Source organism: Grampus griseus (genome assembly GCF_964374135.1).
Source record: "Grampus griseus genome assembly, chromosome: 15".
In the NCBI taxonomy this organism is placed as follows: Eukaryota; Metazoa; Chordata; class Mammalia; order Artiodactyla; family Delphinidae; genus Grampus; species Grampus griseus.
Window position 1 is genome coordinate 86844222 of NC_139009.1, and position 23354 is coordinate 86867575.

General features: G+C 55.2%; 1 protein-coding gene across 7 annotated transcripts in view; it reads right to left on the reverse strand.

Moving 5' to 3' along the window:
* UXS1 (UDP-glucuronate decarboxylase 1) overlaps nucleotides 1–23354 on the reverse strand; it is an 82832-nt gene that overhangs the window by 10741 nt on the left and 48737 nt on the right. For all 7 annotated transcript variants that reach the window (XR_014297845.1, XM_082672803.1, XM_082672800.1 and 4 more), the window contains 7 exons: nucleotides 18905–19009; nucleotides 16151–16210; nucleotides 13219–13340; nucleotides 7414–7533; nucleotides 6957–7000; nucleotides 3469–3529; nucleotides 1356–1413 (listed from right to left, as the gene is read on the reverse strand). Coding sequence is in view for 6 of the 7 variants with exons in the window: in XM_082672803.1 (XP_082528929.1) it covers nucleotides 1356–1413; nucleotides 3469–3529; nucleotides 6957–7000; nucleotides 7414–7533; nucleotides 13219–13340; nucleotides 16151–16210; nucleotides 18905–19009 (570 nt within the window). In the remaining variant the exon portion in view is untranslated. The remainder of the gene's footprint in view (nucleotides 1–1355; nucleotides 1414–3468; nucleotides 3530–6956; nucleotides 7001–7413; nucleotides 7534–13218; nucleotides 13341–16150; nucleotides 16211–18904; nucleotides 19010–23354) is intronic.

Sequence of the window (23354 nt, forward strand, 5' to 3'; positions counted from 1 at the left end):
CCCAACGCATACCATCCCCCTCAGCAGCACAGCCGCGTGCCCACTGCCACCGGGGGGGGGGGGGCTGTGACCCTGATGCCCCGACGAGCCCCCCTCAGGTGTTCATGCCCTGCAGCCAGGCTCCCTTCAGCCCGTCTAACGGGCAGAGTGCCAGGGACTGACCGTCGGCCAGCCCAGGCTGACACCTTACGAGGCCCTGCCACCTACGCCCTGCCAGAGCCACCCTGCTGGACAAACCTCAAGCAGAAGGACAGAAGCCCGGCTGCTCCAGCTTCCTAGGACCAACAGATCGAAGCCAGCCCAGTAACCACTGGCCAGGCCTGCAGAGGGAGCCCCCAGCCCTGGTCCCAGAATCTGGAGCGAATAAAACAGCTGCCGCCTGAAGCCAGGGGTCTGGGTCGATGTGTTACACAGCCATCCACCCAGGCTCCGGACAAGCTTCCCAACCTCAACGTGAGCACGAGCGCCTGAGGAGTCGCCAAACGCGGATTCTGACCCGGGAGACGCGGGCAGGGTGTGTGACTCTGCATTTCTAACAAGTGCCTGATGGGGATGAAGATGCTGTGGTTTTCATCTCAGCAGGACCATCCCCTGTCCTGGCCGACTGTCCGGGCTGGACAGGGCCAGGAAGGACAACTGCAGAGAATCCAGCCTGCTAGGTGCAGGGTCTAGACAGGCCCCCATCACGCTCGCCTGGCCTAGCCAACCCCACTCCAGTCTGGTTGTGTCTGCACACTGATTTCTTGATCAAACCTGGGAAGCAGACACCCCCCAACCCGAGCCCCAGGAACCTGACCGTGTGACCAAGGGCACAGCCCGTGGACACCGGCAGCCCACAGCTGGCTGAAGACGCAGACTTCTCATGGCTTAAGAGCACGCCCTCTTGGGGGCCACGCCCAGTGTCCACACTGCTTGCAACACCTCGTGGCCAGGTTGGCCAGAACTGCACATGGGACCTAAAACTCGCCACTGGATTCCACCAGAATCACACAAGCCCCAGTGTCGCTCTCCCACTCCCTGAAATCCTGTGCTCGGCCCAGCTGGCATCCGGAACCAGACAGTGGTCACCTGGGCAGAACTGCCGGCCCCAATCACGTCTCAAGCACAGAGGTCAGACGTACCATTTCTGCTCCATACAGACCTTGTTACAAGGGTGAACAAAGCTGGGCCCCTCCCCGCACCCCTTCACCTTTCCGTCACTTAGAATCACAAAAACGGTGAGGCCCTCCTGATCAAGTTTTGCTTTTCATCCAATTCGATTAGCGTGTCTTAATTACCCCCGTCCAGGCGGGGCGTTATTAACCGACAGGGTAAGCGCGGTCGGTCACACGTAGGAAGGCCTCTGTCCTACTTACCAACGAGGTTTTTAATTAGCTCAGCGAATTCCAGGATCGTATGTTCTTCCGGGTTCCCCTAAGGAAGAAAGGTCTCTGGTTAGAGGTGTAAACGCAACGGCGACTCCACGCCCTCCCGCACCACATGCGCGCCGTCCCCGACGCCGGGGGGCGGGGGCAGGGTCAGCAGACGCCCGCCTGTGTAGCGGCGCATCAGGGCGCTGCGTCCCCTGGCCCAGGCACGGGACGGTTTCCAGACGCAAGGGTACTGTAGGCTCGGTGTCGCTCTACAGGAAAGCCTGGTTCTGCGAGCTCAGCTCTCCCAGGACACTCTTGCCCCTGGGGGCGCCGTGCTCACCCCCTCGGTGATGAAGACGCGTGAGCCTGGACAGGAGTCCCAACAGACGCGAAACGCGCTCGCAGGGGGGCCCTGGGCAGCCGGTGCGAGAGACAGGATGTGGCTCTATGGCGGGCTTACTTTGGGCGCCCCTCCTCCTCTTCCTGCCATGGTACCTTCCAGCAGCCACAGCCCCTCCCCTCCCCGAGCCTGCTCGTCCCGTCCCGTGAGAGCGCACCATGAAGTCTGGCAACCGTACGTCCCACCACTCTTCATCCCCAATCTCCTGGTTTCGTCTGAGACCAAAGGTAAAAGAGGCAGGAAGGGACCCTAGGCCTAATTATGAGCACCCCGGGGCTACCGGCAGACACGCCCCTGAAACAAGACAGGTTTCTACAGGAGTCAGACACTCCAGCACGGCCCTGTGCAAAGAGGCGAGAACGACGCGGCACTAAAGCGGGGAGTGGCTGCTTGGGGCGACCACTAAGACGCACACTTGGAAGGGCGAGAAGTGAAAACACAGGGTAAGGGCGGTGAAGGCTCAAGATGAAGTGAGGATTCACGAGACACGGCTTACGCTGTTTAACCCCCTGTTCCTTTGAAAATGCATGAAAACAGCGCTGGCTGGGTGCTTGCGGCCGCCGAGACCCATAAATTGGTCAAAGGTCCCACAGGGAGTGACCTCTCCTTTGCTGTTGGTAGGAACTCCCGCCCAACCCAGGAGAAATGAACGTTCCAGAGCGTGCTTCGGACTGCCGGTCATGAAGAAAAGTACAAGGAACGGTTTGCAAGTGAAGTGCTTTCAAGAAATTAGCAGGCACGCCCACACCTGTGAGCTTAGCCCCTCCTAGGGAGGGGAGGTGGCCGAGGAGACTGAGGTGGTGAGAGGGGAGGGGCTCCCCCACTGAGCGGGGCGGGGGGTGGGCTCGGGTCAGCTGCCATCGGCAGAAGTGGGCCGTCTAGAATGACGGGCAGTCTACACTGGACACCTCGCATTTTAAACGGGGTGGAATGAAACCATTCAGGAGACAGTGACCAAAAGGGTCCGAGGGCTCTAGCCCAACCTGATCCCTGGAAGAGCTGGAGAGGAGACTGGGGAAGTCCTGGGGAAGCTGTCACATCACAGGGGAATAGACCAGCTCTGGCGGGGGGGGGGGCGGGGGCGGGGGCGGGGCGGGTGCCCATGGAGAAGGCAGGACAGTGGGCGGGCACACACAGGATGAGGTTTTATCTCTAAACAGAAGGAAAAACGTTCTGCCAGGGAGAACCGGCCGAAGACAGGACAAACTGCTCTGCAGAGAAACACCTCCTCCAGCGCCAAGAGTGAGCGAGGCCGGATCAGAGATCAGGCCGGTTCTGCTCCCTCCCGGGAGTGTCTGCGCTGCAGGAAGTGCGGGAGGAAGCGGCACGAAGGGGGTCTGGGCGCTCGCAGACGTGACAGTGAGGGAAACTGGCTTAGCCACTCCATCTTCTACAGCCCCGGAAAGCAAGCCTTATCGAGCCCAACTGCACATTCAGTGATGGACAAAGGACACCCAGAACGTCACCTCCAGCCACTGAAGGCTTCACGCATTTCTAGACCTGGCCCTTCCGGTGGGTGGAGCGGGGTTAGTTTATCACGTGGCTCAGCCACGTGTCCCAGATCTTCTTTGTGGACTCGTTTTGTTCTATTCCGTGGATCTTCCTCTAGTGTTGGGCAAGCGACACACAGGCACGTGCCCTAAGCGTGCTGCCGGCGAATGAGCCAGGCAGGAAGCCGCCTGCTGGGGAGGGAGGGGGTTAGAGGGAGGGACTCACCAGGTTGACGGGGCTGCTGACGTTGCTGTTCATGAGTGCCACGAGGCCGTTCACCAGGTCGCTGGAAGAGAGGGGAGGCTGCTCAGGTGCCCGCCGAGGCCCACAGGTGCCGAGCATCGGACACAAGCCGGCCACCTCCCGGAAGGAAACCAAAACCCCCACGGGAGACTGGACGTCAAAATAAAACCCTGCACCTAGAGGGCGCAGAGGATGCTCCAGTGTTTGCAGATGGGATGATGTGGCGTCTGGGATCTGCCTTCTGTGGGAGGGTGGAGGCAGATGGCTGAGCAGGAGATAGGGCTGAGTTCCCTACTTTGTATATTTCTGAAGTCCTTCGGCAATTAAAAAATGAAAATAAAGTAGGCACACACCCCAAAAAAGATGGCGTTTATGCAAGTTTCTGAGGAAAGTCCATGTTTAACGGGAACCCAGGTAGTCGGCCCATATGGAAAAGCAGATGGTTTTTTTAAAAATAAGTTCTCCTGCAATGGAAGAACTCCAGTATGTAAGTCTCCTACTGGCAAATCACAGAGAAAGCCAGACAGCCCTGAGTGTTGAAACCAGCTCCCTGGACCTCCGGCCCCTCACCTCCCCCCAGGAACCCCCGCACCCGGATGGGACGGGCGGGGGCGTCTGGGTGTTGCAGACGGATGGTGAGCGAGTGGGCCGTGAGGGTGACGGTCAAGAGGCAAATTTTCCGCTTACCAAGGTTTGGTTCTTATTTTCAGAAGCGTTAAAGGGTGGTTCTGTCAAAAAAAAGTGACTTCATAAAAATGACACCTGGCTGCTACGCGAGCGTTTTACTAAAAGTCATAAGTCACTTTCACCAGCTGTGTCTCACGAGGCTGTGAGGGTTCTTTCTGCTCCGGGGATGCAAATGCGGCCGCCTGGAACCCTCTTCCCTCCTCCACCATAACCAGCAAGGAGCAGGTTACTGTGCCAAACTTCCAAAAGAAAACCTCAGGTTTTCCTTTCCTTTTCACTGAGAAACAATCTGGGGGTGGGGGTGGGGTTATTTAGCAAACAAATGATTTTCTGGGTTTTTGCTTACAACCAATGGGCATTTTATAGGAACACGCCTAAAGTCCGCTCTGCTCTCACGGATCAAGCACAGATGCAAAGAACCGCTAGCAAAAATCCCTTCATCACTATAGCCGTTAACGACCACATCCCAACACATCCTCTGACAGCACACGTCTCTGCATATTTGGAAAAGACGTTAAAATGTGCCATTCAGTAGCATCCACAAACATTTTTAATGGGGGGGGGTCCATATTAAGCTGGAAGGTGACGGACACTTATGTAATCATCCTGAGGGGGAGGGGCATGCATCTTTCATGCATCTTTCAGTTCTGGCAACTTTTAAGGCCAAAAGTGCACAGATCACATCCATTTAACCTGAAGCTCTTTAAAAGTGTCATTCTGACAAAGTGACTTTTTAAGACAACACAGCATGCCTCCGTGATGGGGTGACGACGTAACCTGGCCACGAGAGCACCAAGCACGGTTATGCCAGGATGTCAGCACACACGCCACCCAGAGACCGCAACGGTCACCCAGAAACGGTGCAACGCTACCGCAGGGCAACCGTGGATTTTGGAAATGGGTAATTTAGTTCAGTAAGTACAGATCCGAACATTGTGCATTTTTAACTGTGAAGTAAAAGAGCCTCAGTTTCTACAAAATAGCTTGTTTAAAACAGCCCAGCGTTGGCAAGTTAACTCTCTGGGCCAAGCCTCGAACAATGGAGCGCGAAAGCCGGGAAAGCGCCTTCCCTGAGTCTGGTGACGTCGGGGAGCCTCAGCACGTCAGAGCCCACTACCTCGAGATGTGAGACCAGACGGCGCGGCCTCACGGAGAGAGGGTTTGCCCGAAGGGCCCCCAACACCACTTCTAGTGACTCCACTGAGGTCCCTTCCAGGCTGCACCCTGGCATCTGGGTGGGTGACGGGGCGCGTGGACCGTGCAGGCCGGCCAGCGAGGCACGTCCTGTCGGGGATGGAATGCAGCCCGCGCATCACTCGATGCTTAAAGGATTTTAATCACCAGCAAAAAGCAAGCACCTGAGAGGCTACTTTAAATGAATTCTGTATCTGATGCCTTTGAAATAGTAAGAACGGGTTGAAACTGATGCCCCTTTCACTGCACGGTCTCTGGAATACTCCACGAGGTGGTAAGGCTGGAGGAGGCTGGAGGCCTTGATGAGGCCATTGGAGGAGATTCAACGCGACTAAGACGTCAAGACCCCCCCCCACACACCTCGAGAAAGGGCGCACACGGGGGCCGGGTGAGGGCAGGCGGGGTGGACACGTGTCACGATGAGAAGATGGTACCCGAGCGCAGGATCCCAGGAGCACGGTCCCCACACAGACATGGGCCGCAATTGCTTCCTTGCAGCGCACGGCTCCCGAGTGAAGTGCTCTGACATGAGAACAGGCCGGCTAGCTCCTGGCTGAATCCCTTCTTAGACTATTTGGGCAACAAAGTGGGCCAGTGACGTGACGGTCCCAGGCTTTTGCCCTGCTGGGCAAGATACTAACCGATGGGGAGAGAAAAACCACTGTTCATTTTAAGACACTTACTCAGCTTTCTTTTGGGCTAAATGTGAAAATCCACAAACACTTGCAGGAAAAAAAAAATCTACAGTGGTTGTGTTTAATTTTTTTTTTTCTTTTAAACCAGGAAAAAATTGGTGTGTTGCTCGGGCCGAGGTGGGGTGGGAGCCCCCCAAGACCTGCCACCACTTCGCCCGACAGCATCCCTGGGGTGGCCGCAGGCCCCAGGGACAGCATTTTCTGATGGACAGGCACTCCAGGGTATTTGTACTGAAAAGTGCAAATATACAGTCCCAAAACACACAACTAGATTTTCCAATGATTCAGGACACCACAGACCTATGCAGAATTCACCACTGTGCCACGTGGGACGTATTTTGGTAGATGTAACTGCTCATATAATAACTCTTCTCTCAGAACCAAACCGCACTTTAAAACTTGCCACCAACCGAACTGGCCGACGACAGACTAGACTGAGGAGGGCTACCAAGAAATCAGTGAATGTGACCCTGTGAGACCGTTCAACCAAGATCTTAAAATACCTTTATCTACATTTAGTTCGGGCACAAAATTTGTCAGCATTAGGCCACCTGACCTTCTTAATGATGACAACCTTGTCCACCCCAGAAGGCACATCTAAAGGGTCTGATTTCGGCATCTGCAGGTGTGCTGCAAGCCTGAGGCCGTCACCTCACTGGCCTGAACTGGAGGCCCTGGGTGACCCTCGGGGCCGGCAGCTTGGCCGACAAGACACTAGGTGGCAGCAGGAGACCAGCACATCCGACCTCTATTGGCAGAGAACCGGGATAGGGGGGCGCCCACGGGATGAGCAGAACTAACCGTCAACCCAGCTGCTTCACCGGAATGAAAACAGCAAAACGAACAAGTGACCCAGATGGGACTGGACGGCCCTCGCCCGCCTGGGGGTCTTACCTGACGTACTGGAAGGCCCTTGTCTGCGACCCGGATCCGTACACCTGCGGGGAGACCACACGGAGGGTCCCGGAACCGCGGACTGCACGGGAGCCTTCAACCACCAGGGGCGTAGCCTGACCTCAGCCCTGACAACCCCAGGGTCCAGCTGCGCCAGGCCCTCCACCAGGCCCGGGGCCTCACCCAGGGGCACCCTGAGGCGCCCTGTGGACAGAGACGCCCCCGGGCACAGTCATGGGCCAAGAGCACGGCGGGAGAGGCCTCTGCAGGCAGGCCCTGAGCCCGAGGCACCAGAGTGTCTGCAGCTCAGGGAGCAGGGTGACCTGGGCCCCGTGCAGGGTCACGGCTCCCGTGTGTTCCCTCCACGCACCGCCCCCTCCCTCCCTCCCTCCCTCCAAGGGCAGCGGGGACTTCTGACTTCAGGGCAGCCCCCCCACCACGCCCACCCGCCACCCACCGTGAGCGGCTCCCCCTGCAGCGCCTGCAGGATGAAGTTGCTGACCACCCGGCCGTCGTTCATGTGCATTCGGGGTCCGAAAGTGTTGAAGATCCTGGCCACGCGCACCTCCACGCCTTCCTGCAACACAGAAGAGGGTGAGCCCGGCGCCCCACAGGGACCTCTGCTCTTCCTTCCAGACACAGGTGCTTTTCCGTCCTGATGAGATGCTCTGTTCTCTGTAATCAAATCTGGAGGCTGCAAGTTACACCAAACTCACGTGAGCCCCGATTCCCAGCACCTTGAGGCCCACAGCATGAAACGTGCTGCAGAAACCTGAGAGGCAGTTAAACAGTGCAAGGGGTTAATGATGGGTGTACGTTTTCCCCCAGGAAATAAATTCTACTTTCTTAACTAGGACCGTGCTATGCATCTCTTTCACATAATATTTTGCATAAATTTATCACTCAACAGAGATGTAAATGTTAGTGAATGTTTAATAGCTGATTTGAAGAAAAACAAGAGAGCACTTTGTCCTGGGAAAGGAGGGGCAGGTGAGGGTTCCGAAAAGGCTACACTGTACCTACTACATTCCCCAGTCTGTTCTGCTGGAAAACTCATCCGTTCAGTGAAAAACCAAAGGCAATCTGGCACCTGACACAGGCTACGTACAGCTAAACAGCCCGGGAAGACGCCAACGTACATTGTTCACAAAAACGGGCGTTCCAGACCTTCCCAGACTTGCCCTCTTGTACTTTTAATGTTTCTATTGTTATTACAATAAACATCTCTTACTTTTGTAATTGGGGAAAGCATATTTTCAAACATGTAGTCAAGGAAAGTATATTTTATTAAACCCCGAAAGCCTTCTGCAAACTATCTTGCTTAATTATCAATTTCACAGACTGCTTTGTCAGTGATAAAAAGTTAAATGTTTCCATCACACTCTGAATCAGCGGACTCTTACAGCAATCCATCACCCATCAGGCAACAGACGCGCATCTCCGGGTGTCAGAGGGCTGGTGGGGTGGGCTGTGAGCCCCAGGGCTCAGTGGCCAGGCCGTGCCGTCGGTCTCTCCTCACCGGGAGAGCGGGAGCGGGCGGGGCTCACGTACAAGTCAGCCTCAGCACAGGCCCGGTGATGACAGCTTAGCTGCTGCCGGGGTCCTGCTAGTCGGTACAGTTCTTTCCTGACTCTACGTACCGGAGCCGGGGCAGGCTGGGAACCTGAGGGACCCGTAGCTGATGGGGCTGATTTAGCACAGAATTTCTCCACTGTAAGTACGGCGAGTGGACGGCCATGGGCTGCGGCATCCCTAGGGCCCCAGCAGGCCTCCCAGTGGCTGGAGCTGCCAGCCGCCTCCGCCCCCAGCGGCCTCATCTAGGCCTCCACGTGTGCCAGCGTGCAGTGGCTGGCAGGTGTGGACCCAGCGCAGTTAGCTTTCAGAAACCGGAGCTGCCACATTTCTGCCAAGCCCCAGCAATGCACCATCGAGCCTTCCCAAGGGCATGCAGACTCCTAGGCCTACGATGTGAGCTGTAATTCCAGGTCCGGGCATAAACCAACCCTGCCCTCTACTGAACTGACGGGGGGTGGGGCAGGGACGAGCAGAGATGCTGCTCTCACTAGAAAACAGCTCCCAAGTGTCCGCCTGCATTTACTTGTCAAGATGAGAAAATCCAAAGTGGGTGAAGGCGGCTTTATTCCAAGAGAGGAAAAGCTCAGCGCATTCACAGCGGTCAGGCCACGGGCCGGCAGGGCGCGTGGGGGGCTGTGCTTTGCTCCCTCCCCCGCCCCCAGGAACGCCGGGCTCTGCACACGTGAACTGCAGCACAGAGGGACCTGGCTGTGTGACCTGTCCGCCTGGGTCCGGGGCCTCAGGGGACGGGCAGCTCCTCCCGACTATCAGGTGCGCTGACGCGTGCTTCCCAGGAGCCCCAGCTCTCAAACTCATTCACACCCTCTCCGCTGTGCCAGGCCTGCCCTGAGGGAGGCGCCCAGGACACGTTCGCCTGCAGGGAGCAGGACACACAGGGCGGGAAGCCCCCAGAGACGGCAGGCCCCCAGGAGAAGGACATGCCATCCCTAAAGGAAGGGGGTCACGCAGCCCCGAAGGCTGAACCACACGATTCCCCCCGGCCTCTCATAAACATACCTTCGTGGGGTCCGCTCCCCGCCTGGGGATGAGACCGAGGCCATTACAACAGGCAGAGCTCAGCTGCTGAGTGAGATGCCCGAAGGTGCGGGAAGTGTCCGTTCACGCTGGGTGGCGGCAGAGGGAGGCCACACAGGTTTGGGGACGGGGGATGCCTGCCTGGTAACTGCCCTCAACGGTCCCGCCAGACCCTTAACATTCAGACCAGAGTGGTCACTAGGCCCAGGCCACGCCCAGGCTCAGCGCACGGCCAGCGGGGAGGGGGCACCAGAAACAGGCCTGCACTGGGGGTTCCAGGCCATGGGCTTGATCAGCCCCTTGGGGTGAGCCCCGCTCACTGGACATCTGACGTCCTTCAGCCGGTCGCTGAACACTTGTTAACTAAGGTATGATACGCATCCCAGGCATTTAATTTTAAGCATCTGATGCCAGAAAATAAAACGAAACCACACCCTCAAGGCCCTGGACTAGACGGTTTCTGAGTTTCCTGTCTTTCTGCTCTGCGGTCTGTGTTTTTAGGAACGGCGGCCTGGTTCGCAGACCCAGCCCCGTGGGGGAGGCTCAGACGCAGGCGGGGCCGTGAGCTCCGAAGCGCACAAGCGCCGCCCGCAGCCTTCTGCACAAGTCTGCACGTTTACGAAACCACCACGTCCAAGGGCACGGACCAGCCCAATGTAACTTCTTCTCTGACAAGTTCAAAGTGTTCCTGAGAGATGCGATGCCCTTTGATCCCGACTGCCAGCTCAATCCACCCCCTGGAAGAAGAGTCCAGGGAGCCCCTCTTTATGTAAGAAACGTGCCCTGCAATGTACCTGCGACAGATTTTCCTGGGAAATCAAATTCTATTTTGAATACATTTTAGGATATTTAATTCACTACAACAAACCCAGAAGAGAATCCTTTAAAATCTTTTATACAATGTGTCTTCATCCCTGGATTTATCTTGTTTATATTCTCTATCCTTATATATTAGATTTATTCAGAGAAAGATATATCCACATACCATCTACGGTCTTTTCAATAAAATGATGATTTATACTTAAGAGGGGACATGCCTTTATGTATTAAAAAAAATTAAATTAACTAAAAATACACCAAAGGCATTCTATTCCACCTGGTTCATCATTTTACTGGCCATTATTTTTTCATTTGCCTCCAGATAGCAAAAACTAACACCCAAAGTTTTGAAGCAGGAGAGCTGGAATACTGAACATCAGTTGCTTTGCTGTTTGAACTCCAAAGATGGTCTGATCTGCCCCAGACCGGGCTGTGCCCACAGGGGCCAGCCCAGCGTGGCAGGAGGGGCTCTGACTCACCCCTGCCGCAGCTAATATAAAATCCCAAGTGAAAGAACTGCTCTATTTTTCCCTTCCGTTTATCTCTGAATGGGACCGTGGGTGGTAATATTTTTTCCTTCTTGCTTATCTGTGTTTTCTTATTTTCTATCCTGGCAAAGCAACCTGCAGTACGAGAATCCCGACACCCCTCAACTGTGTGGTGTCTGCCCTGTGGACAGAGAGAGAAGATGCCCATGGCTCCCTCCCCTCAGCACGGCTCGGACAAACGAGGGACAGCAAGCACAGGTACACTGTGTAGACCCAGCCGCGGTCACAGTCTCGGACCACAGCGCTCCCTGGAAGGGAGCACAGCACGTGTAACATGAATAACAAGGCACGCGAGCTTTGAAGCTCACGCTGGGCCTTCTTCAAGGCCACTCAGAACCAGGCGAGACCACAGGGACCTCCACCCAGGCCCAGGCGCCCAGCCCTGCTGTCCTGCATCAGCCCACTGGCCTTGCAGCCACCAGAACCAGAGAGGACGCCTCCAGCCACAGGGCCAGAGGCACGGTCACTCCTGGACCTAAGGGCCAGCCAGCAGGAGTGCATGAGGGACTGTGGGGAGAGCAGGACCCACACCTGCCTCCAAGGCCCCAGGGGCAGGCCTTCCACGGTGCACTTCCAGATGCCCGACGGCACTGCTCACCTGGGCAGACGGGATTCGTGGGGCAGGTGTGCTGAGCAGAACCCACAGGTTACACAGTGCTGCTGGCCTAGACCCGAGCTTCTCAAAAGGTGCTGAGCCTGTATCCGAAAGCAACCCTCGGACGTGACACTGTGACAGGGAGCAGTCTGTGCACTGTCCCCCGTGAGAAGCCCACTGTCACCCTAACCACCAGGTGACTTTTGCACACAGGTGACATCATCTGCTGGGGTCCCTGGTGGGAAGCCCAGGCAGACGGCCCCCGCAGCAGAGGCATTCTGCAGCAGGCGACACCCTCCCGACGGCCACAGCCGGCCAGCCGCACACAGGGCTCCTAGAGGATACATTATGGGGAGCACCATCTATGCGTGCCTCTCCCAGACCTGTGTGAGCAGAAATGCCAACGCTGACATTCCCCAGGTGTGGAGGGAGCTGTGATCCTGCGCTCACGAGCTGGACGGCACTTACGGATCCCGGGTCAGCACATGCGTAGTGGAACCCACACCCTGGGTCCTGGCATCCAGTCAGTGCTCAATAAATGTTGGCCACACTGTTACTAAACACCATAGTTATCATGAGCTCATACCTTAGGTAATATGAATACTTACAACATTATTAAGTTATACTGCTCATCACTTAGTAAGAACTAAAAGTTCAATAAAAAATGTCCTACTTGCCCGCCAGCTTTAACTACACAAAAACTCACTAAGAAATACACCCACAGACTGAGAGCAGACAGCCGAGAACCCTACTGATTTCTGTCCCCTCACACACTCGAGTTAGTTTTCTTAGGCACCAACATACACAGAGGCTGTTCTGTGTACCTGGGAGACCATCTCATTCAACTTTTAGGTCAAGATATTCCCGGCTCCAAAATGATATAGTTTGTCTTTTCTAGAACTGATTAAAATAAATGGATACTACAAGCCAACTGCCCAAAGTGGCTTAGAAAACAACCAGTTCTGCTCCTGGCCGAGAGCTAAGGCAGAGAAACCTAAACACCAATACCTACCTCAGCACAGGGTTATTCTGTGGTCGTCATACTGGTATTTCATTAAAAATATAAGAGAAAAAAGTCTCTGCCGGCTGCCCTCCAAAAAACAAACAAGGCGCTCAGTGCCCCCAGCCCAGCCGTGAGCTCTCAGCACTGGGTGCCCAGGCAGGGTCCCCCATCACACAGAGCCCGTGGCCAGCTGACCTCCGAGCTGGCCGGCAGGAGGAACCCTCGGCCTGAGAGGGCTGCTCCAGGATATGGACGCTTGCTCGTCTCTGAGTCCCAGAGTGTGGCCACCACGCCTCTGTCAGCAGCCTGTCGTGGAACCACCCCCGTCCACGGTTATTCACTTACACATCCCTCCAAGGGCGTGTCTGTGAGGGTCCCAGAGCCGGTCAAGCACAGTGGATGGCCTGGCTGGGCCCCATCTGGACGTCTGACTGGCCCCTGCACAGCCCTCAGGCAGGCAGGACAGGGCCCTGTGACCGATGGGTCACGTCTCCGGAGTAGACAGTGGGGAGCTCTCGGCTGTCGGCTCCACCTGCCCCAGCGTGGGGGTGAGCCAATCTGTAACCTGGAGAGATCCACAGGCAGGCGCCAAACGGGGGCAACGCCCACCCCCGGGCAGGGCCGGTCACGGCGCTTCATTCCAGCGCAGGCCTGTCTACACCGCCAGCCCCGCAGCGGGTTGCATACCTGCTTCATGTAGGCATAGCACATGGTCTCGGCGACGCGCTTGCCTTCGTCGTAGCAGGCTCGGGGTCCTATGGGATTCACGTGGCCCCAGTAATCCTCGGTTTGAGGGTGGACTTCAGGGTCTGCGGGGGGGGGGGGAAACAAGAAGGAAGTGCTGTCAGAGTCTCCCTTTGTTCACGTTCATACACTTTACGAACAGTGGATACTGATGGTGCAAAAGGGAGCTTGGGAAAGACCAAGGTGAACATCTCACCTGGAGAGATACCTATCAGAGGAGCACCTTCAGCGCCCCTCGGTCCACCTCTAGTCTAGCAGGACACGCTATTCTGACTGCTCGTATCAGTGATGACAGTTTTTACAGGAAAAAAAATTAATTAAAAGAGCAAAGTCTCTCGATTTTAAGTCTCCCCCCTCCTGTAAACTGTTCTTAACTTTTAGATTACTATACAGACTAAATTAAACATCTATGTGAAAAGACACAGGGTCCAATTCCACGTTTATAAAATATAGAATTTTATAAAGCATGGATTTATTGAAAACATTTTAAGAGCCTCTCTCTGGAACAGAATAGCTTTCACCTGTGCTGTCACCAGAACCACCTGACAGCCTCAGTGACACACCTGAGGACCTGGTCGGCCCTGGTCCTCTAAGCAGGAGAATGCAATGCAAAGAGCCCTTTCCCCAGCACGCACTGTACACGTCCCAACGCCTGCTTTTTTGGTGTGTAAATCAGTCACACTTTAAGATGTACCAGAGGAATGGACTACCTAAAGACACCTAGTCACAGATTATTATTTTTAAAAATATTATCTTGACTTTTTTTTTGGCTGCGTTGGGTCTTCGTTGCTGTGCGTGGGCTTTCTCTAGTTGCGGCGAGCGGGGGCTACTCTTCCTTGCAGTGCACGGGCTTCTCATTGCAGTGGCTTCTCTTGTTGCAGAGCACGGGCTCTAGGCACACGGGCTTCAGTAGTTGTGGCACGTGAGCTCAGTAGTTGTGGCTCATGGGCTCTAGAGCACAGGCTCAGTAGTTGTGGCTCACGGGCTTAGTTGCTCTGCAGAGTGTGGGATCTTCCCGGACCAGGGCTGGAACCCCCGTCCCCTGCATTGGCAGGCAGATTCCTAACCACTGCACCACCAGGGAAGTTCCTAGTTACAAATTCTTTTTTTTTTTTTTTTAACACAAGTGCATTTTTGGAATCAATTAATACCTGATTTATCCGGTACAGCAGGAATTTTACACAACTATGCTATAAAATGCATAAATCTTTGCCAAGAAACCTGGATAAGGTTCACCAGCCCCAAGTTACAATTCCTTTCTGCTTATGTCAGAGCTGAAGCTCGTGGGCATGACGGGACGTGAGCCGGGACAGGACAGGACCCAGACTTCTGCAGCTGCCGCTGTGCTTAAAGTTCCCTGAGAAGCAGAACAGCTCAGAGACAAATAGGCCCCGAGAGAAGAAAACCAGTGACGGGACTTCATGTGGATGTGCTGGTGACGCGAGACCTCTTCAGGGATTTCTGCCAAGGGCTGGGCAAGCTGGACTCCCAGAGGGAGACCCTGAACGTGGCAAAGGACCAGAAAGAGAAGGGTGGGCACAGGCACCACCCCTCGACTGGTACTGTCCGGGCGGACAAGCCCGAGGTTCACGACACACAAAACCACCTTGCTACGACAGAAGCGAGGGTGCAGAGGGACACCTCGTCTGGACCCTGTGTCCCCTGGTCAGCATCGGGGAGGCCGGCAGACCAGGCATGGAACCCACAGGAGGTGGGTGCCTGCAGACCGGGGCTGGCGGGGCCTCCGTGAGTTACCCCGACGTCACAAGCCCTGAAGACCGCGAGCTGCCGTCAGAGATGCAATGCTGAGTCGGGGGGGGGGGGGGGGCGGGGGAAAGACGTCAGGGGCCTGGATGGGTGCCGCCAGCGCTCTGAGGCGGCGACAAGGACGCAGCCCCGACAGCGTCGGCACCGATGCTGCTGGGACATGTGACAATGGGCCGCCCAGTGCCACTCGGGGACCCGCTGGGCCTCTGCAGAGGCTGGGAGCAGGGAGCAGGGGGACGGGGAATAAAGGTCCCCCTGCGTGCCCCACTCCCAGAGCCGAGGGGGAGCAGGTGGGAGGGGGTGGTGGGTGCTCTGCCTTCCCACGGGGGTGGCAAAGAGCAGAACTGCATCAGTAGAACTGCTGCCTCTATAGGTTTTTTCCAGCTGGTTCCCTTATTATTTTTTATTTTTATTTTTTAAAAGGCATCTCTTCCCACATTGCCTTCTCACTTCCTTTCCGCGACAGTAACGCAAGGAGAAAATCGCATCGCAGTAGCATCTGGCTTCTGCCGCGTCAACTAAGCATTTCTCCAGAACCCTGCGCCCAGCAGGCGGGGCTGAGCTGGAAGCCCCATGAGTGGACACGTGGTCCTCAGCCCTCTCCGGACGCTCACTTCCTCAAGGCCTGTGGAGGGCAAAGCAGGCGCCTGCGTTTTCTGGCTCCACCTACTTAAGACTCTTCCAGAACCCATCCTCCTACAGGTGAGGCAACCGGCACACGTCTCCCCAGCGAGCAGGCTCTGAAGCCGACCCCTGAGCTCCCGGCGGGGTTGGGGGACCCTGCTCTCACTGGAGCAAATGCTCCAGCTAAACTGGCAGAGTCCCCAAGGATCTGACTTCTGGGGCACCTGTGGAGCAGACACTTTTGTGGATTGGTAAGTGGCGGGTGCTCTCGGGCAAAGTGACACGACACCGTCCTCAGGGGGTGGTCGGTCCTTCAGCAGGAGAGAAAGGCTCGCCCCAGCCGGAGGAGGGAGCCCCTTGCTGCCATCTGCTGGAGAGCAAGAGCCAGCCGGGCCTTCCTGGAAATGGAGTCCAGACTCACTGGTCCCTTCTGCGCCCGAGATGGGATGCAACCGTCCAGGGCGCCGGAGCGACACCCACTCACCTCCGTACACCTCCGAGGTGGAGGCCAGGAGCAGACGGGCTCCGACTCGCTTTGCCAGCCCTGCAGAGAGACAGGACACCGTCACCTTCGGGGAACAGGGAAAACACGTGTGCACACGCTCATTTCTGTAGCCAATTTAAGCATTTTTTAGTGTTAACTGCATCTGATCACCCGTGCACGAAAGTTACCCACTCTTATTGCATCTACTTTGGAACCAAAATGAAAATAGTAAGGAAAGCACGAATGGACCTCCAGAAGCACAGTATTTAGCTGGACACTTGTAACTATAAGCAGGGCCAAATGCAGAGTCTGGGTTTATTCTAAGTCATGACTTGAGGAGTTTCATAAAGATTCCTTCGCCCGAACGTACCACCCAGTATTTCGTCCGCTAACTCCGCCCCACCCCCGCAGGGAGAAGGCAAGGCCCCTCGAACCTTAGCGCCCCCCTCACTGTCCCCCTCAATGGCCGGCCTCCTGCCCCCACTCCCCACACGCCCCAGGCATCTCCAACTGCCCCCGAGCCCGTCTCCTGTCCGGGCGCCTCCGCCCCGCACCCTCCCTCCCTCCTTTGAAGTCCAGCTTCCAGAGCATCTTTTCCAGAGCAACTGGCCACGTCCTCGTCCTGCTCTGAACCGTTCCCGGGTTCACACCCCTCCATGCAGAACAGACTAGAGCATCGTCACCTGCAGTGCTCAGGTAAGTCCTCCAGATGCTCTCACAGTCCCAACACAGCAGGCCCTGCCCCAGGGAAACCCACTGCCTGCACTCAACCCCCTGCTTCCCAAACAACTCCCCCACGGAGCCTCTGTGCACAGACGCCACAGGGCCGGCCGTGCCACTCGCCGGGCACTGCTCAGGGCAGAGGGCCAACTCGGGCTGTCAGGTGCACCGGAGGGAGAGCTCAGGGCGCACGCCAGCTGTGGGCATCCCGGGGGTGTCGGGGGGCGAGACAGAAGGGTCCCAGCGTGAGTGCATAGGAGCATCTGGCGGGGAGCCCTGAGGATGCACAGCAAGAACAGAGAAGAGTGCTGGTGAAGGTGCAGACGCCACGACGAGCTCGAGGACAACGGCAAAGGGGCTGCAGCTGAAGGGGAATCTGCAGGCTCACGGCACTGCAGGCCCATCTCCCGTGTTCCCACCCCACAGGCGCCGGCCAGACGGACCCTGCCAGACCCACTGCTGCACAGAGACCGTGGGAGTCCCGAAGGATCCGGAGATCTTTTTTTTTTTTTTAATTAAACTTCCAATGTGAGAAAAGCGTAGATTCAAATGCAGTTGTTACAAGTAATCCAGACAGATGCCCTTCGCCCGGTTTCCCAACGGTAACAATGCATAAGAGCAGCACATCATCACAGCCAGGACACTGACAGGGAGACAGTCACAGAACACCCCCCACCACGAGGCCCCCTCCTGCGGCGAGGCCGGTGTTTGCACTGAAACTGGACAAGGTTTCACCAAGACGCAGCCACGCTCAGGGCCGGCAGGGGGTGACGCCGCAGAGGGAGGGCCCCCCAGGCTCAGAGGACCCGCTCCAAGTGCGGAAGAGCTAGTGACACTGCACCCAGCTCAGAAAACCGAGTCCCACTGGGTCTCCTTCCAGCCTGGCCATTGTCCCCCTGCAGCCTTTGTCCACGTCGCCCCTGGAAGACCCTTCAGTCCTCCAGGCCGCCTTCACTCGTGCTTCCAGCCCCAGCCTGAGCCTCCGCCCTGGAGCTCTAAGGGCACTTCAGGGCGCCTTCTCTGGGAACCTGTCCGTCCCCCATGGTCGCCAAGCCCCTGAGTGTAATCCTCATCTGAGCGCCTCCAGTGGACGGGACGGGTGGGAGGCAAGTCGTCTTTCTAAAGAACTCCGTGCACACGAGGCTGTTCCCGCACTGCGGCTGGCTCTGTGGAGGAGGGGCTGGGCGGCTGGAGAGGGGGGGGCAGGCGCTTGCAGTGCCAAGAACGGGGCATCTCCACCAGGCGCACCTGTGAGCACAATCGGGCTCTGTCCGTCCGCAGGCCGCCGCCGCCTCTGTATCAGAGTAATCACCCTTCCCTTCCTGCACAGCCCGCTGCCCCGAGGGCTTAGTGTAAGAGACGGAGCTCGCATCCCACCGCCCTTCACGTCTGTCTCCCAGCTTCGCTCCAACTAAAACGCAGCGGAACCTGTCGTAAATGTTCCTTATTAAATCCACTTTTTACTTGATATTTAAACAAGTGGTTCCTCTCTTCCACTTTGCACTTAACCCAAACCCCTGGTTTTCTAAACCTGTGGGAACTGAAGCCCACGTGTACACGGCCCAGACTCTGGGCCTCAGGCCAGCTGTCTGTGGACTTGCACGTGCGGCACCTGGGACGGTGCTCACGCCCTCACCTCCCACTTCCAGGGCGAGTCCTGCGGTCAGTCCAGAGCCAAGAGCTCAGTCTCCACCACCCCATGAGGGGCGCTCTCCCCATCCCCCCGGGGGCAGCACCCGAACTGCGTGGGCTCAGTCCACCCGCCCCGTCTCGGATCAGAGCCGCCGAGGCTCACATACCACGAGTCCCGGGAAGCGCAGGAGGGGAGGGCGGCCGCTCGGGGCCAGGGGATGTCACTACCACCCCCATGACAAGTTCCGATGGCAAAGCAAGTCACACCGAGGGCCCGGACGGAGACGGGGGGTGGGGGGCGCCGGCCGAAGACCAAGCTCAAACTGGAACACAACAGTCAGTGACCGACGCTGGACCGAGACACCCCGACAGCAGATGCAAGATGAGGGGGCCACAACTCACCCAGCATGTTGAGCGTCCCAATGGTGTTGGTCTTCAGCGTCTTGATGGGGTTGTACATGTAGCTGGGCGGCGAGGCTGGAGACGCCAGGTGGTAGATCTGGTCCACTGTGGGGGCAAAACCACACCTGTTACGTCCACGGAAAACACTGACCGACTGAACTCCTAAGAATCAGACCGTGTAACACAGGTGTTCGTGTCTTCCGCTGAAATTCTAGTTGTCACGTTTCCTTCTTCTTACAAACTAGTTTATGTGTACGATGGGAAGAACTTTAAACAAAAATAGAAAGTCTCATTAATCTGGAACAGAAACGTGCCGGCCCCTGACGTGGCCTGTTCTCCTCTAATCAGAAACGGTCTGATTACCAAGCTGATTGCTTTCTGAGACGATCTGTCCCAGATAAAGCACTCAAATCAGAAGGCAGACTGATTCTTCAGACAGAGTTAAGCATGAATATTTAATAAACAACATTTAAAATTTATAAAACAAAGCTAACACGAAGTGCACAAAAGTCTGGGAGAAGAGGGCCTTTTGCTCTGTTTTTATTTGTCCTGCTATTATAAACAACAGACCCAGAGGTGACAGTCAGAGGGTGGTTTTTAAGGCCACGAATGGTGAAATGTTTGGATTCTGCACGACTCCCCTGGTGCACACGTAACCGCTCTAATGTCATCGCCTGCGACCCTCACTCCCCAGGGTCAGGCGACCCCTGCCCCACAGCAGAGGCCGGCACAGCCGTGTCCCCTGGGGGAGCCGTCCCTGCAGACACAGTGTCTGTGATGCCACCCACTGCGCTACAGTCAAGGAAAACCACCCCCGCTGAGGCCAGCCGGGGGACGGGGTCCGAGACACCACTGCCAGTGGGACCCTCCCTCCCACACGGCTCGGCCCCGACATGAGCGCCTGCAGGGACCCTGCCCCTCCACCCTTTGTCCCCTTGCCCCCGCATCCTCTTCCCAGCCAGGACCACTGCTGTCCTTTGAGGTCAGGGCACCTCAGGAGCCAGGTTTCAGAGATGATGGGTGGAACAGGCAAACTTGGAAAAAAAAAAAAGTCCCCATGATGAATTCTGCAGAGACCAGCCCCCGACCAAACACTGCCCAACCTCCCCACATCACACACCCTTGGCCCCCTGAAAGTCTTCTGTCACCCCCGGGGTGGCGTGGGCATCACTGCAGTACCATCCAGGACCCGGGGCTGTTTCCCGACACATCCACCCCAGGGTGAGCAGCGGACGATGCTTTCTCATCCTCAGACTAGGAGAGGCTAGTATTCCAGGCAGGGGGCTTGGTCTCCACTCAACTCACCCCAACGATCACGGTCTTTCAAGCCTTAGGGTGTCTGGGGGACAGAGGACACGTGAGCCACCAGGACCTGGATGGTTCTGTGCACACGGCATCTTTGGGAAGGGGTTCTAGGTGAAGACAGACTCATGGTATAACCTGGTAACTACAGTTTTTCCTACACCAGGACCATACACCACAGGAGGCAAGAATACATGTGCAAGGCTGCAGGTCCCGTCTTCTGGGTGTTTACTGACGTGGCTTCTTGCTTTGCTAAGAGCTTTCCAGCAAACTCCTGATGGGATTTTTATTTTTTTAAGTCTTCTTATTTTAAAAACAATACTCTGCAACATCATCTCCAACAAAATCTCAACAGCCTTTTTTTGCAGAAACAGAAAAAAATTCATCCTAAAATTCATATGGAATCTCAAGAGTCTAAATAATCAAAACAATTTTGAAAAAAAAAGTTGGACTCCCATTTCCTGATTTCAAAACATAGTACAAAGCTACAGTAACAAAACAGTGTGTTACTGGCATCAAGACATAAAGACCAATGGAACAGAATAGACAGCCCACAAACAAACCCTTCTGTGTATGATCACACAATCTCTGACAAGGGTGCTGAACCCACTCAATGGAGAAAGGACAGTCTCTAGCAAATGATGTTAGGAAAACTAGATATCCACATGCAAAAGAATAAGACTGGACCCTTATCTTACACCACACACAAAAATCAACTCAAAATGGATTAAGTACCTAAGTATAAGACCTAAAGTAATAAAACTCCTAGAAGAAAACATAGTGGGAAAGCTGCATGACACTGAATTTGGCAAAGATTTCTTGGATGTGACACCAAAAGCAAAGGCAACAAACGCAAAAACAGACAAATGAGACTACATCAAACTTAACTTTTCTGCCAAGATCAAAGGGCACAATCAACAAAGCAAAAAGGCAACCTATAGAATGGGAGAAAATACTTGCAAATCACACATGTGATAAGCTAATATCCAGAATATACGAAGAACTCCTACAAATGAACAAAAAATAAATAACAAATTTAAAAATGGCAAAGCACTAAACATACAGTTCTCCAAAGATGATACACAAATGGCCAACAAGCGTATGAAAAAATGCTCAATGTCACTTATCAGAAACATGCAAATCAAAACCACAATGGGTATTACCTCACACCCATCAGAGGACTACTTCAAAAAACAAAACAGGAGCAGAACGCAACAAACGTTGTTGCCAAGGATGTGGAGAAGTTGGAACACTTGTACGCTGCCCGTGGGAATGTAAGTGCTGCAGCCACTGTGGAAGACAGTATGACATTTCCTCAAAATGTTGAAAATAGAATTAACATATGATAAGACATTTCGCTTCTGGGTATACAGCCAAAGGAATTAAAAAGCAGAGTCTCAAAGAGGTATTTGCACGCCCATGTTCACGACAGCATCATTCACGACAGCCAAGACATGGAAGCCGCCCAAGTGTTCACAGGCAGATGGACCAATAAACAACATGAGGTAAATCCAAACAGTGGAATACTATCGTCTTAAAGTGGAAGAAAATTCTGACACGTTACAAGACAGATGAACTTTAAGGACATTACTCCAAGTGAAATAAGCCGGTCACGTGACAAATGCTCTACGACTCTATTAGGCACACGAGGTCCCTAGAGCCGTCAGGTTCACAGACAGCGAGTACCGACAGTTCGCCGGGGCTGGGGGACGGGCTTACTGTTTGGTGGGTACAGGGTTTCAGTTCTGCAGGATGAAAAAGTTCTGGGGCTCTAGTTCACAACAACGTACTTCACACTGCTGGTTAGTGCACTTAAACATGGTGATGAAGGTAAAAACAGAAAAAGAGGCTTAGGAGCGGTGAAAGCAAGCACAGAAAGGGGATCAGTGCCTTTACCAAAGCGGAGGTGGAGATGAGTAGTTCTGGTGTGTGCATTTGTTCCCCCACTTTCTACCCCCGACCCTGCCAGCCGGTAGAGGATTCTCCTCAGTCCTCACTCTGCAATCAGAGCCCCCCAGGGAAGCTTCTGAATGAAAGGTGCCCAGACCCCTGGCATCCTGCCGCAGACGCTCCAGGCAGGGAGACCCTGGACCTTTACTTACATGTGTATTATTTATGTATTTTGTAAAACCACGTTTTAAAACTACTGGGTTGATTTAAAAACGGAACCCATGCTGTTCAAAGAATAATCCTTTTTCAAGAAACTAAAAAAACACAAAACCTTTTAAAATGGTTTACAGTCTGTCCATATGGGAATTCATTGAAGGGGTTGATCTAATTAAGAGGAAAATCCTGTGACTGCTTTCTGACCCCCAGAAGTTTTTCGGAGCTGACACACAGATTTAAAAAAAACCAAACAAACAGAAGTTCTATGCAAATTGTAAATTAACAAGATAGTTCTCACAGAATCCCGTCAACCTCAGCTGACAGCTATCTTTTCCAGCTGACAGCTCTGTAGGTAAGGGGCTGGATCAGTTCCCGCCCACCTGCTAAAAGGCCCAGGGGCTGCAGGGCGTCCCAGCAGCCAGGGACACCTCGTCACTCCCCACCACTGCCGAGCAAGTGGGGCTGCGCTGGGCTCCAGATGGGCCTGCAGAGCGAGGGCCACGGCGTGGAGCCTGCCCAGCACCCCTCCCGGTTCACAGACCCCCGGCAGGGCTGCAGACGGCGTCAGTCAAGGCGTGTGGGCTGTGACCTCCTGGCACAAAGGATTCACCACTGGTTTCACACTTGAGGCGACAACACATACAGTGGGAAAAAAAAGGAAACGGCATCAAAGACAGAGGAAGAAGGGCAACTTCAGAGAGCGCAGTTCAAACACGAGCAACCTCGCGTGCACCCTCACCCCCGCCAGTGCGATCCGGGTCAGGACCTCACGCGGTCGCCGCTCGCGGCCCGGACCTCGGGGTCCCAATCCCTCCTCCTGACTCAGCGAGGGCTCCACACGCGTCCTTCCTCACGCTTTATCCGCACACGGCCCCGCTCTCTGCAGGACGGCAGCCTAGAGCACGTGCAAATGTAGACTCCCGGGCAGACCCAGGAAACCTGCAACTGGAAACAGCCCCTGCACGGCAAGGCTGACGTGAGAGCAGTGCTCAGTGGGGTCGGCCAGTGTCGAGGGGGGCTGCACACTGGGGGCTTATTTCAG